At 43.2% G+C, this 13,802-nt stretch overlaps 1 protein-coding gene across 1 annotated transcript in view; it reads right to left on the bottom strand.

The window, feature by feature from the left end:
- Positions 1-13,802, bottom strand: part of HSD17B4 (hydroxysteroid 17-beta dehydrogenase 4) — a 505,871-nt gene that overhangs the window by 89,586 nt on the left and 402,483 nt on the right. The window contains exon 18 of the mRNA XM_069753449.1: positions 1,076-1,145. Coding sequence (XP_069609550.1) covers positions 1,076-1,145 — 70 coding nt within the window. The remainder of the gene's footprint in view (positions 1-1,075; positions 1,146-13,802) is intronic.

Below are 13,802 nucleotides of genomic sequence, written 5' to 3'. Positions count from 1 at the left end.
TTCTTTCAGAGTTTTTGATGCAGATTTTACTCATACTAATGTGTGGAGAAAAGTTTGCACCAAAACCGCATTAAAAAATAGCACCAAAAACGTGTGTATTATGGCGCTGCGTTCTTCCTGCATGGAGATGCAGAAATAGTACAGAACGGTCTGCAACAAATACTTAACGTGTGCACAAACACTAAGGCTATGTGCACACGTAGGAAATGTGGTGCAGAACTTTCTGCACTAAATCTGCATCTCCTGGCAGAATCAGATTTTACCACTGTGGATTTCTATAATGGAGGGGTGCAGAAACGCTGCAGAACTGCACAAAAAAGCGACGTGCACTTCTTTGAAATCTGCAGCCTTTCTGCGCAGATTTTTCTGCACCATGTGCACAGCTTTTTTTTTCACATTGATTTACATTGTACTGTAAGGCTGTGTTCACACGTTCCGGTTTTTTCGCGGTTTATCCCTATAAAAACGCTATAAAACCGCAAAAAAACCGCATACAAGAAGCATCCCATCATTTAGAATGAATTCCGCATGTTTTGTGCACATGATGCGTTTTTTTCCGCATAAAAAACGCATCAGGCACAAAATCCGGACATGCTCATTCTTTTTGCGGTTTTTATGCGGATTTCCCACTACAAAATGCATTAGGAAGTGTCCGGAAAAAACGCGTCAAAAACGCGGCAAAAACGCGGCAAAAAACGCATGCGGATTTCTTCCGGATTTCATGCAGAAAATGTCCGGTTTTTCACAGGAATTTTCTGCATGAATTCCTGAACGTGTGCACTTAGCCTTAATCACAGTGCAGTTCTGCAGCGTTTCTGCTGCAGAAAAATCTGCTGCAGTTCTGCACTAAATCTGCATCGTGTGCACATACCCTAATAGTAATTGCCAGATGTAAAACAGATGGGCTCCGACCATTGCAAACAGTGTAATAGACAGTAGATAGCAGCTGGTGCCTTTGCAAGGTGCCCACCCGCAGGGACTCACAGTGTGGGGGTATTTTCACAATCTCAGACTATACAGATCAATGGCCACTTCTATGGGATCCTCTCCCAGCGCAATCACTTGCTTCACTTACCTCCCATTGCAGCAAAGCCGGGCTCAATGTGGAGCGGGTTCCAATCACCACTGAGGCGGTACAGGGCGGCCTGGAGAAGGAGCAAACGCATCAATCAATGCCGCCTCTAATTCAATCACCAGCGCGCCTAACTTTCTACCTGACCAGGGTTACAACACATTTCTTGTTTAATTAAATCCACTTAATTAAGTCTAATTAAAATGAAATGTTCTGCACTAATCAGAAGCTAATTTGCAGGAGTCTGTTAATCTTATCTCCATGGCTGCACCAGCAAGGACTGTAGGGTTAGGAGGAGGCGAGCGTGCCTGCATTTCAGAGCCAAGTTAGGTTACGTGCGCGTGGGAAAGGAGGAACTGGCGTTTAAGCAGGTTACTTGATGGTGTTACATAAAACATTAAAGTCAGTCCGATAGGCACAGCAGCGCTTTATTCCATCCAATATCCATCAAGTTAATTTACTACTATGCAACAAAAAATGTAAAATGTAAAACACATTCAAATGTTTTTGCCTCATCCCAGTTTCAATTTATATAAAAATGCAATTAAATTTGCTGACACGTGACTGCAACTATACGATTTGCATACTGGCGGTCATGTATTTACTAGACATGTTCGTCCTTTCTCAATAGTGAACTAAGAGGACAAACAGGGTCAGTCGGAATGTGCGCGAAGTATGCAAATCACATACATGTAACAAGTAGTGATGAGCGAACGTGCTCGGATAAGGTGTGAACTGAGCATGCTCACATGCTAACTGAGCGTCTTCGTCATGCTCGAATAATACCTTCAAGTCCCCGAACCTGCATGCCTAGCAGCTGTTAGACAGCCACAACATTGCCTGTTTGTTAGGCAATCCCTGCACATGTTGCAGCTGTCGAACAGCCGTGAGACATGAGGGCGCGGGGACTCAAATGTATTATTCGGGCATGACAAAGACACTCTGTTAGCACCCGAGCATGCTCAGATAACACCTTATCCCAGCACATTCACTCATCACTAGTAACAAGCTGTTCCCTCCAGCAATACTGGTGAATCCTGATAGCGAGCACACTGCACACTGTCAAGATTCAGAAGCTCGCAGCCACATACAGTGACGGCTTTCATTCCAAGCTTAAACATCCCCTTTAGTGACCATAACTGGGCTTTAACTCCATTATGTCCTTAACATGATACAAAAACAAAAGTAAAGTAATCACATAAAATTAATACTTAGAAATGAATTTTCAAAATATAGCAATTAAATGTTTTGCTCAATTTCAGCAAATTGAATAAAAGGCTCGGTTTTTCAGTAATCCATCACACATTATACAGTACAGACCAAAAGTTTGGACACATTCTCATTTAAAGATTTTTCTGTATTTTTATGACTTTGAAAATTGTACATTCACACTGAAGGCATCAAAACTATGAATTAACACATCTGGAATTATATACTTAACAAAAAAGTGTGAAACAACTGAAATTATGTCTCATATTCTAGGTTCTTCAAAGTAGCCACCTTTTGCTTTGATGACTGCTTTGCACACGACTGGCATTGTCTTGATGAGCTTCAAGAGGTAGTCACCGGGAATGGTTTTCACTTCACAGGTGTGTCCGGTCAGGTTTAATAAGTGGGATTTCTTGCCTTATAAATGGGGTTGGGACCATCAGTGTTGTGCAGAAGTCTGGTGGATACACAGCTCATAGTCCTACTGAATAGACTGTTAGAATTTGTATTATGGCAAGAAAAAAGCAGCTAAAAAAGAAAACGAGTGGCCATTATTACTTTAAGAAATGAAGGTCAGTCAGTCCGAAAAATTGGGAAAACTTTGAAAGTGTCCCCAAATTGCAAAAACCAGCAAGCGCTACAAAGAAACTGGCTCACATGAGGACGGCTCCAGGAAAGGAAGACCAAGAGTCACCTCTGCTTCTGAGGATAAGTTTATCCGAGTCACCAGCCTCAGAAATCACAGGTTAACAGCAGCTCAGATAAGAGACCAGGTCAATGCCACACAGAGTTCTAGGAGCAGACACATCTCTACAACAATTGTTAAGAGGAGACTTTGTGCAGCAGGCCTTCATGGTAAAATAGCTACTAGGAAACCACTGCTAAGGACAGGCAACAAGCAGAAGACTTGTTTGGGCTAATGAACACAAGGAATGGATATTAGGCCAGTGGAATCTGTGCTTTGGTCTGATGAGTCCAAATTTGAGATCTTTGGTTCCAACCACCGTGTTTTTGTGCGACGCAGAAAAGGTGAACGGATGGACTCTACATGCTTGGTTCCCACCGTGAAGCATGGAGGACGAGGTGTGATGGTGTGGGTGCGCTTTGCTGGTGACACTGTTGGGGATTTATTCAAAATTGAAGGCATACTGAACCAGCATGGTTACCACAGCATCTTGCAGCGGCATGCTATTCCATCCGGTTTGCGTTTAGTTGAAGCATCATTTATTTTTCAACAGGACAATGACCCCAAACACACCTCCAGGCTGTGTAAGGGCTATTTGACCAAGGAGGAGAGTGATGGGGTGCTATGCCAGATGACCTGGCCTCCACAGTCACCAGACCTGAACCCAATCGAGATGGTTTGGGGTGAGCCGGACCGCAGAGTGAAGGCAAAAGGGCCAACAAGTGCTAAGTATCTCTGGGAACTCCTTCAAGATTGTTGGAAGACTATTCCCGGTGACAACCTCTTGAAGATCGTCCAGAGAATGCCAAGAGTGTGCAAAGCAGTATTCAAAGCAAAAGGTGGCTAATGTGAAGAACCTAGAATATAAGACATAATTTCAGTTGTTTCACACTTTTTTGTTAAGTAAATAATTCCACATGTGTTACCGTATATACTCGAGTATAAGCCGAGATTTTCAGCCCATTTTTGGGGGCTGAAACTCCCCCTCTCGGCTTATACTCGAGTCATACCCAGGGGTCGGCAGGGGAGGGGTAGCGTGGACTGTCTAATTATACTCACCTGCTCGTGGTGCGGTCCCAGCACGTCTTTTCCCCGGCGCCGCAGCTTCTTCATGTACGGAGCGGTCACATGGTACCGCTCATTACAATAATGAATATGCGGCTCCACCTCCCATAGAGGTGGAGCCACATATTCATTACTGTAATGAGCGGTAACGGTGACCACTCAGTACAGGAAGAAGCTGCCGGCGCCAGGAAACAGACGTGCAGTGACCGCACCAGGAGCAGGTGAGTATAACGGGGAGGGGAGCGCTGCGCAATATTCACCTGCTCCTCATTCCGGAGCTGCTCTGTCTTCAGCATCTTCTGCAGTGACGCTCAGGTCAGAGGGCGCGGTGACGTGGTTCATGCGCCCTCTGCTTGAACGCCAGTGCATGAGACACTGAAGATGGAGCGGTGCCGGAACAAGGAGCAGGTGAATATTGAAAGTGCCGGGGGCCTGAGCGACGAAGAGGTGAGTATGTGATTTTTTTTTTTTTTTATCGCAGCAACAGCAAATGGGGCAAGTGTCTGTATAGAGCATCTATGGGGCCATAACGTTTGTGCAGCATTATAAGGGGCCATAACCTTTGTGCAGCACTGTATGGGGCCATAACGTTTGTGCAGCACTATATGGGGCCATAACGTTTGTCCAGCACTGTATGGGGCCATAACATTTGTGCAGAACTATATGAGGCAAGTGTCTGTATGGGGCCATAACGTTTGTGCAGCACTATATGGGGCAAGTGTCTGTATGGGGCCATAACGTTTGTTCAGCACTATATGGGGCAAGTGTCTGTATGGGGCCATAACGTTTATGCAGCACTATATGGTGCAAGTGTCTCTATGGGGCCATAACGTTTGTGCAGAACTATATGGGGCCATAACGTTTGCGCAGCACTATATGGGGCAAGTGTCTGTATGGGGCCATGATCAACGTTTGTGCAGCACTATATGGGGCAAATATCTTTATGGAGCATCTTACGGGGCCATAATCAACATTTGTGCAGCATTAAATTGGGCAAATGTGTCTATGGAGCATCTTATGGGGCCATCATTAACCTTTATGCAGGATTATATGGGGCATATTTTAATATGGAGCATCTTATGGGGCCATCATAAACTTTATGGAGCATTATATGGGGCTCCTGATTCAATATGGATATTCAAAAACACAACCTACTGATGTCTCAATTTTACTTTTATTGGTATCTATTTTTACTTTTGACATTTACCGGTAGCTGCTGCATTTCCCAGCCGAGGCTTATACTCGAGTCATTAAGTTTTCCCAGTTTTTTGTGGCAAAATTAGGGGGGGTCGGCTTATACTCGAGTATATACGGTAATTCATAGTTTTGATGCCTTCAGTGTTAATGTATAGTCATGAAAATACAGAAAAATCTTTAAATGAGAAGGTGTGTCCAAACTTTTGGTCTGTACTGTACATGGGAGCCTAGCAGGAGAAACTGGCATTAATTTAGCATTATGAACATACAATTAATCATGATTTAGTAGGCCTGTGTGTGCGTTTCCATAAATCCAGGACTTTGCTGGCTGAAAAGCAAGCGTCTTCACACTGCCTAATCGGCTGCAATTCCAGTAATTACTGCATAAAAATAAAATCAATAGTTCAAGCCTACAACGATTTTCCAATATCGCTGCTTAGGTCACAAGCAGAAGACAATTTACAGTATATCTCAATAATAAGTAAATAGCTGCAACAATTACTTTTGTAGCCCAATACATTCCTCTATACAAAAAAAAAAAAGAGACCAAAGTCTTCTTTGTGTTTATCAATCAGAGGAGATCCAGGAATATGCTATTTAGTGTCATCTGATGAAGAACACTGCGATTGATGGAAAATCAGACAATCCTACAGGTAATATAATTGTAATTAATGTAACAGAACTTGGTAGTGGGAATCAGATGATTCAGGTTTGTTGGGGGGCATTGATGATTGCAGCTGGAGACATAAGGAAAGACACAGCAGGAATCACAACAAAAACACAAGCGGGGGTTGTAGTTCTGTTCAAAGTAAGACTAATTAGCAAACGATTAAACTAATATCTATTCATTATTGTTAAATCAAAGCTGAATAAGATCTGGCCTTTATAATTCATCACAGCGGGACCCGTTGTGTCGTGATTAATAATCTGCAACCTGTTCAGCGGATGATTAGACTTGCTACAAGATTTTCTTCTCTAAGTTTAGTAAACTGCAGAACACTCCTAGATGTTTCGTAAAGTAACAAAAGGCAAAGCCGCCCGCCAAAAGATTCAATATGTAACGTGGGCGAGAGTACCCCCATTATATGAAGGGGGTTTCCATTAATTTAAGTTATTTAGCAAAGAAAAAGCAACAAAAGATATGTGCCGTGCCCAACAATATCTCCAGCTCTCTTAATGCAAGTAGCAAAGCAAGGAACAATTGCTATCTGGCAGCCATTATGCAGGTCCAGGAACATAAGATCATCTCCGACCATGCACTGTGCCCGTCATTGTCAAATCTCTTGCCTGCCCACCACCCAAAGCCTTTTAGTGGGGCCTGTATACAATTTAACAAGACTAAAGAGCAGAAGCAGAGAGACAATGGCCTGCCCTCATCATCTGCAATCCGTATTAATGTATGTGTTTGCATGCGATGGATTATACAAGGTAAAATAAATCTGTACTTCACGATGAATTTTATGCCTAGACTATGGCACAGTGCATGCAGCATACGCATGGTTTAAACCACACTCAACTCTGCCAGCCCTTTTTTATCTTGTTATCATGAACAACCAAGCTGCATGACGTAGGGACAGAGACCCTGATTTCAGTGCTGTATCACTTAGTTTACTGGGCGCAGCAGTTGTGAGAGATTTCTCTGCTGCAGATCTAGCAGAGCTCAGAATGCTGAGCCGGCATAACCCCGCCCACACCACTGATTGGCAGCTTTCTGTATACACTATAGTGACAGAAAGTTGCTAATCAGTGTGGGGGCATGGTTGGACTAGGAGGCACAAGACACCTAGTCCTGATAAAGGTCTGTTGACCAAAACATCGCTACAGGAGGCAGAATAAATGTAAGCTCTTATTTTTTCACCATCCATTGTGGCGCTGTCTTTTTTGTTCTTTGTGGTCTTGGTACTGTCCGGGATGGGCTCCCTGGTTTTGGATGTGCGCCCTTGTGTCCGTTGAGACCTTCAATCTATAAAGAAAAGGTGCGGTGTTGTGAATTCTGTGGCAGAGCTCCCTCCTGTGGTCACAAGTGGTACTTCGGCTGATTCTCTCTATGAGCTTCCGTTGGTGGAGGAGAGTGGTACTGCGGCTTCTGAGTTTCCTTCCTCAGGTGATGTGGTGAAGTCGTTAGGTGCTGTTCTATTTAACTCCACCTAGGGCTTTGATCCTGGCCTCCAGTCAATGTTCTAGTATTGGACCTGTTTCCTCCTGGATCGTTCCTGTGGCCTGCTGCTCTGCATAGCTAAGTTCCGCTTTTGTTATTTTGTTTGCTGTTTTTTCTGTCCAGCTTGCTTATTTGTTTTTTCTTGCTTGCTGGAAGCTCTGGGATGCAGAGGGTGTACCTCTGTGCCGTTAGTTCGGTACAGAGGGTCTTTTTGCCCCCTTTGCGTGGTTGTTTGTAGGGTTTTGTGTTGACCGCAAAGTGACCTTTCCTATCCTCGCTCTGTTCGGAAAGTCGGGCCTCACTTTGCTAAATCTATTTCATCTCTACGTTTGTCTTTTCATCTTAACTCACAGTCATTGTATGTGGGGGCTGCCTTTTCCTTTGGGGTATTTCTCTGAGGCAAGGTAGGCTTATTTTCTATCTTCAGGCTAGCTAGTTTCTCAGGCTGTGCCGAGTTGCATAGGGAGCGTTAGGCGCAATCCACGGCTGCCTCTAGTGTGGTTGGAGAGGATTAGGGATTGCGGTCAGCAGAGTTCCCACGTCTCAGAGCTCGTTCTATGTTTTTGGGGTATTGTCAGGTCACTGTATGTGCTCTGACTTCTATGTCCATTGTGGTACTGAATTACCTCATCATAACAGTGCGGTTTTGACTTTCTTTTGTTTTGACCTAGTCCTGTAGTCATAATCTCCAGCAGATAAAACGCACTTTATAAAAACCCACCCTAGTAAGTGACACATCGCTGGAATCAGGGTCTCATGGTTTTTACAGATTCGCATTCACTAGAACGCTCTTCTATCTATGGGATGATGTTATATATTGCTTCTACTGGATAGAATTGGAAATCTTTGCACCTTGGAAAATAAAAGCATCTGACATTTAGAAGTTATAACTAGATTTAGATTCTGTTTAACCACAGATACGTTTATATATAGCGCTACAGATGCAGTAGTAGTATTTCATTCCAGGTGCGGCAATAAGAAGTGCCATGTTCAGTGTGATTGATCCATCAGTAACAATTATGTGTCTTACTTTATTGCACTGGAACCAATGAGCTCACTTTATTATAGTCCTGAATCAATTACTCGGCAACACTGACGATGCCCACAAGTAGATCTCATCTTAAAGCAGCTATTCCCGTACAAGCATTGTGAGTCTAGCTCATTTCATGACAGAATATTGCAGTGTGAGCATTTCCCTTCTTCATGTGTAGAAATATCATTACATTGCTGTCCTCTAATGTCCCCAAGATGTCCCCTTGTAATCTTTGCTGAGTTGCAAATATTGTAGAATTATTGATTTCAGGACAGTGAGATGAAATATATTTATTTTTTCCCCAAAAATGTAACTTTCTACTTATGACTTATAATTACGGTATTGTGTTTTGATGCCACGTGCGTTTTCATACATCAGAAGCTTAATAATAATAATTTTATTTATATAGCGCCAACATATTCCGCAGCGCTTTACAAATTATAGAGGGGACTTATACAGACAATAGACATTACAGCATAACAGAAATCATAGTTCAAAATAGATACCAAGAGGAATGAGGGCCCTGCTCGCAAGCTTACAATCTATGAGGAGCTTTACGTTAAATGTAAGTTATGGGAACCATTTCAGATAAATACTTTATAGCTATAGGGAGAAGTCAACGTCCAGAGGAGATTTGTGCCACTAATCTGCTAATCCACTGTTTTACATGCACATTTTGCTGTGATGCATTGAAAAACAAAAAATCTCCAGAAAAATATGGGCTGCATGTCATGTGGATGAGAGGTTAAAATCTTCAATGTAAGACAATTTGAATTTCCGGAGAGAAAGTATGAAGTGCTCTTGTGTGTGTGTACGCGTACCTACCCTGTGTGTGTAAGCGTACCTACCGTGTGTGTGTACGCGTACCTACCCTGTGTGTGTACGCGTACCTACCCTGTGTGTGTACGCGTACCTACCCTGTGTGTACGCGTACCTACCCTGTGTGTGTGCGCGTACCTACCGTGTGTACGCGCGTACCTACCCTGTGTGTACACGTGCACCTACCCTGTGTGTGTACACGTGTACCTACCCTGTGTGTACACGTGTACCTACCCTGTGTGTGCGCGTACCTACCCTGTGTGTGTGTGTGCGCGTACCTACCCTGTGTGTACACGTGTACCTACCCTGTGTGTGTGTGTACGCGTACCTACCCTGTGTGTACACGTGTACCTACCCTGTGTGTACACGTGTACCTACCCTGTGTGTGTACACGTGTACCTACCGTGTGTGTGTGTGTGTGTGTACACGTGTACCTACCCTGTGTGTGTGCGCGTACCTACCCTGTGTGTGTGCACGCGTACCTACCCTGTGTGTACACGTGTACCTACCCTGTGTGTGTACACGTGTACCTACCCTGTGTGTGTACACGTGTACCTACCCTGTGTGTGTACACGTGTACCTACCCTGTGTGTACACGTGTACCTACCCTGTGTGTACACGTGTACCTACCCTGTGTGTACATGTGTACCTACTGCGCGTGTGTGTACGCGTACCTACCCTGTGTGTGTACGTATACCTACCGCACATGTGAGTGTGTACGTGTATCTACCCTGTGTGTACACATGTACCTACCCTGTGTGTGTACACGTGTACCTACCCTGTGTGTACACGTGTACCTTCCCTGTATGCGTGTGTGTACCGTCCCTGTGGGGGTGTGTGTGGGTGTGCGCGTGTGTGTACGTGCACCGTGGGTTTGACTAAACAGCCTGCACAGGTAATTAAGCAATCTGATATTGTGGTTTTAATATACACTGACAAGTCTAGAATTGAATGTTTGTTGTTTAACCTATACAGGTTGGGTCTGGGATGTTATACTATGCATTTGAGTCTACACTTGTAGTAATTTACTTAATATGAAATCCATTCAATGCTTCCCATATTTTACCCACTTGTGTGTACCCCTGTGTTTTCCCACATGTGCAACTTGGCTTTGATCCACTCCCCCTTTCCGGCCAGATATCCTGGAATATTTAATAAAGTATTTTGTATTTTTTATACATTATTCTGTTTGGGTGTTCTTTTGATCGTTTTTTTCTATGGTCTATTTACATCATATACTACTGCAGAGATCAGGATCCCCGTTTCCTCTGTCTAACATTCACAAACAATAATAAAAAGTCACCTTTGCTTTCCAAACCCCAATTACTTGATGATCTACTGCTCAGGAATATTTTTATTAAGGGGAGAAAAACAACAGATTAACAGACGAAGATACATGTAAAACAAACTTTTCAAAATGCCCCTCTTTACTGTAGTCAGGTGCCTTTAGCTCTTGCCAAAGTATTATGACTAGACAGCCAGAGTGCTCTCGGCTCTGCCGTCACGCGGTTACGCCGTCTAGTCTGTTAGAATGAAAGCTTTACACGTTATTTCTGTGGAACAATGACTATGTGCCTAGGGGAGCTGTAACAACACTTTAGAGTCACCGGTAAGCTAGAGACGACCATGCCATATCATCTCAAAACTGGTTGAATGGGCAAAACTGCTTTTTAAGAGTCTCCATGTATCCATTAACTAAAAACAAAGCTTGCAAGAAAACCTCTTTTCAAATACAACTTATCTAGTTATTGAAAATAAATGACTACGGAAAACCTCTGCCTATTACGGCGACATTGAGGATAAAAAGCGATCATTATACAGAGACCGTTATCACTGATTTTGTCATTTGTAAGCATTATGGTGCAAGAGTTAAAGCACATAACGTTTATTTCAGGCGGAATCAACCCGAAAAACTGCCGCAACAAAAAAAAAAATGAACATGCTGCACAGCAATGTAAAGACGACCTTGCTGTGCACATGCACAGTCTTTTGTTACTTTTAAATGCTTCAGGTTTCAGAAACCATGAAGGGTTAAGTGTAGCAGCGTGTTCTTTCCTTGGGAGGCTTCCGGCAAGTTATCGATAATTGGTACAGAAACAATGGTAAAGCCAGCTCAGCCACTTTAGGAAACGGACTTCTTCATGAAGTGACTTTTCCTAGGAAATCCACGGCGGGTGCACTGGCATTAAAAAATGTTGTGCGCACATACCCTAAGGCAGTGTTCCCCAAGTCCGGTCCTCAAGAGCCACCAACAGGTCATGTTTTCAGTATTTCCTTCGTATTGCACAGGTGATAATTCCATCACCTGCACAGGCAATAATTCCATCACCTGTGCAATACTAAGGAAATCCTGAAAACATGACCTGTTGGTGGCTCTTGAGGACTGGACTTGGGGAAGACTGCCCTAAGGTAATCCAATCAGTGAGTAGTGCTATCTGCCTTTTTTCATTCACTGCATATAGCCACTTGCACCTATGGCATCGCACAGTATAATAAGTAACATGCCAAAAGGCGGACATAGTAGTTCTGGATCTTCCAAAAGTAAAGGCTCATTCAGGCATCTGTGTCAGTTGGTCTGTGTATGGACCAGAATGCACGGACAGGCCATGGGTCACATGACACAAACCTGACAGCCTCATACGCCTTACATTTCATGCACAGACCGGCCACCTGGACAAGACTTAAAGGTGTATTTTCACTAACCGATGGCAGCCATTAATGACCACTGATCAGCTACATAGAATCCGTGCTCGTTTAGTACCCTGTTTAGCCTGATTTACTGATCATTCTGTGAGCACAGATCGTCGCTCTTCTCGGCAGCAAATATCCTGTATACACAGGACAAATTGCTCCAGAGAACAATGATTTTTAAGGAAGCTTGGGAATCATTTCGTCTGACGAACAAGCGTTTTGCTCATTGATCGGGTGATTGCAGCCTGTCTACGCTGGTTGGTTAATGGGGAACAAACGTTCCTAGTTGTTGCAAATTATGGGCCACTGGAAATGCACCTATGGGCACAGTGGTGAGATGCTACAAAGAGCTACAGTAGCTGCAGCGATTTCTGAGGCGTGGACCCATCTCTATCACATTCTTCAATCTGACCTGCTCATCCTTGTCCTTTTCAAATTGTGAAATATTCGAAAAGCACGCTCATTCTCCCACAAATATACTAACAAAACCGCATATAGAACCATGCGACAGACCATTGTTGACTCAACTGTAGCATCATTAGGATTCATATACTAGAGGCCTAGTAGAGCCAGAGCGCATACACTAAAAAGGATACAAAGCAAGCAGTGTACAGACAGAAACATATATTACTAGACATCAGGCCAAAAAGCTAAAAAACTATAAGATAATACCTATACTTATCTGACAGCAGTACAGAGTGGAGGCAGAGACCCTTGATGAAACTGCTGTTTTATCAGCAGATTACCACTAGAGGACTAGTAAAGCTGCTGATAGGTAGTCAACAATATATCTGAGCTCTGTATAACCAGTTGCCAATCGGTGATGTGGGCGGGGTTATATAGAACTCCGCATTCAGAGAACTGCTAGATCTCCAGCAGATAAAACAGTCATTTTATCAAAATCACAGCAAGCAGCTCAGTAAGTGATACATTGTTGGAAGCAGGGTCTCAGGTGGGGCAGCAAAAACATGGTGACAGATTCCCTGTAAAAGCCATTCAACCAAAAAAAATCTAGGCCTAATCAACCTCAGTCCATAGGTTAGAGGACATAGAATCCATGGACAATCTACAGAAATGTGGCCTGTGGGGCAGAAATAAGGCATGTAGCCTATATGGAAAAGTATATTTATTGTAAGTATATGTAAACGGCGCTAATTATAATGAATCATGAGAGAGGTAAGCACTGTTGCTTTGCATGCTGGGGGTCTGGGGTCAAATCCCACCAAGAGCAACATCTGCAAGGAGTTTGTATGTTCTCCTTTGTGTTTGCCTGGGTTTCCTCTCATACTCCAAAAACATACTGATAGGGGATACAGATTGTGAGCCCCAATGGGGACAGTGGTGATCATGTCTGCAGGCGCTGCGGAATATGATGGCGCTATATATGCGAGTAAAATAAACCTATTCTGCGTTTGAAGGAGGATATGTTAGAAGTGCTGATCCAGTGGGCCAGCTTTATTAAGTTAAAAATAAGCACTTTAAAAGTGGCAGCAGTCGCAATAGTCTCTTCAAAATGTACTGAAAAAAAATCATGAATGTAACAGTTAAGAAAATATATTTAGTTAAGTTTTAATCTTATTTGACAGCGTTAAAGGCACATATAGAACGTGTTATATACCCAGCTGGGTCCTAAATGTTACAATATATCCAAGGACGTTTTTCTATATACATTTGTACTCATTTACTTGAAGGAAACAAAGCTTGTGGCAACTGGTAAGAAGTATATAAAATGTGACAAGATCCACTGGCCCCGCAGCTTTGCAAACCTCAAGAAACCTCTTCAACTTGAAGGTGCTGACAGAAAAAAATGTACACAAATTAACATTCTATAACGGAGAGAAAGAATCATCTTCATCACAAGAGCCAAGGGTTT

The sequence above is a fragment of the Ranitomeya imitator genome, chromosome 1, assembly GCF_032444005.1.
Source record: "Ranitomeya imitator isolate aRanImi1 chromosome 1, aRanImi1.pri, whole genome shotgun sequence".
NCBI classification, from domain to species: Eukaryota; Metazoa; Chordata; class Amphibia; order Anura; family Dendrobatidae; genus Ranitomeya; species Ranitomeya imitator.
The sequence above is the reverse complement of the archived record's forward strand: the minus strand, read 5'-3'. Positions and strand labels throughout refer to the sequence as shown.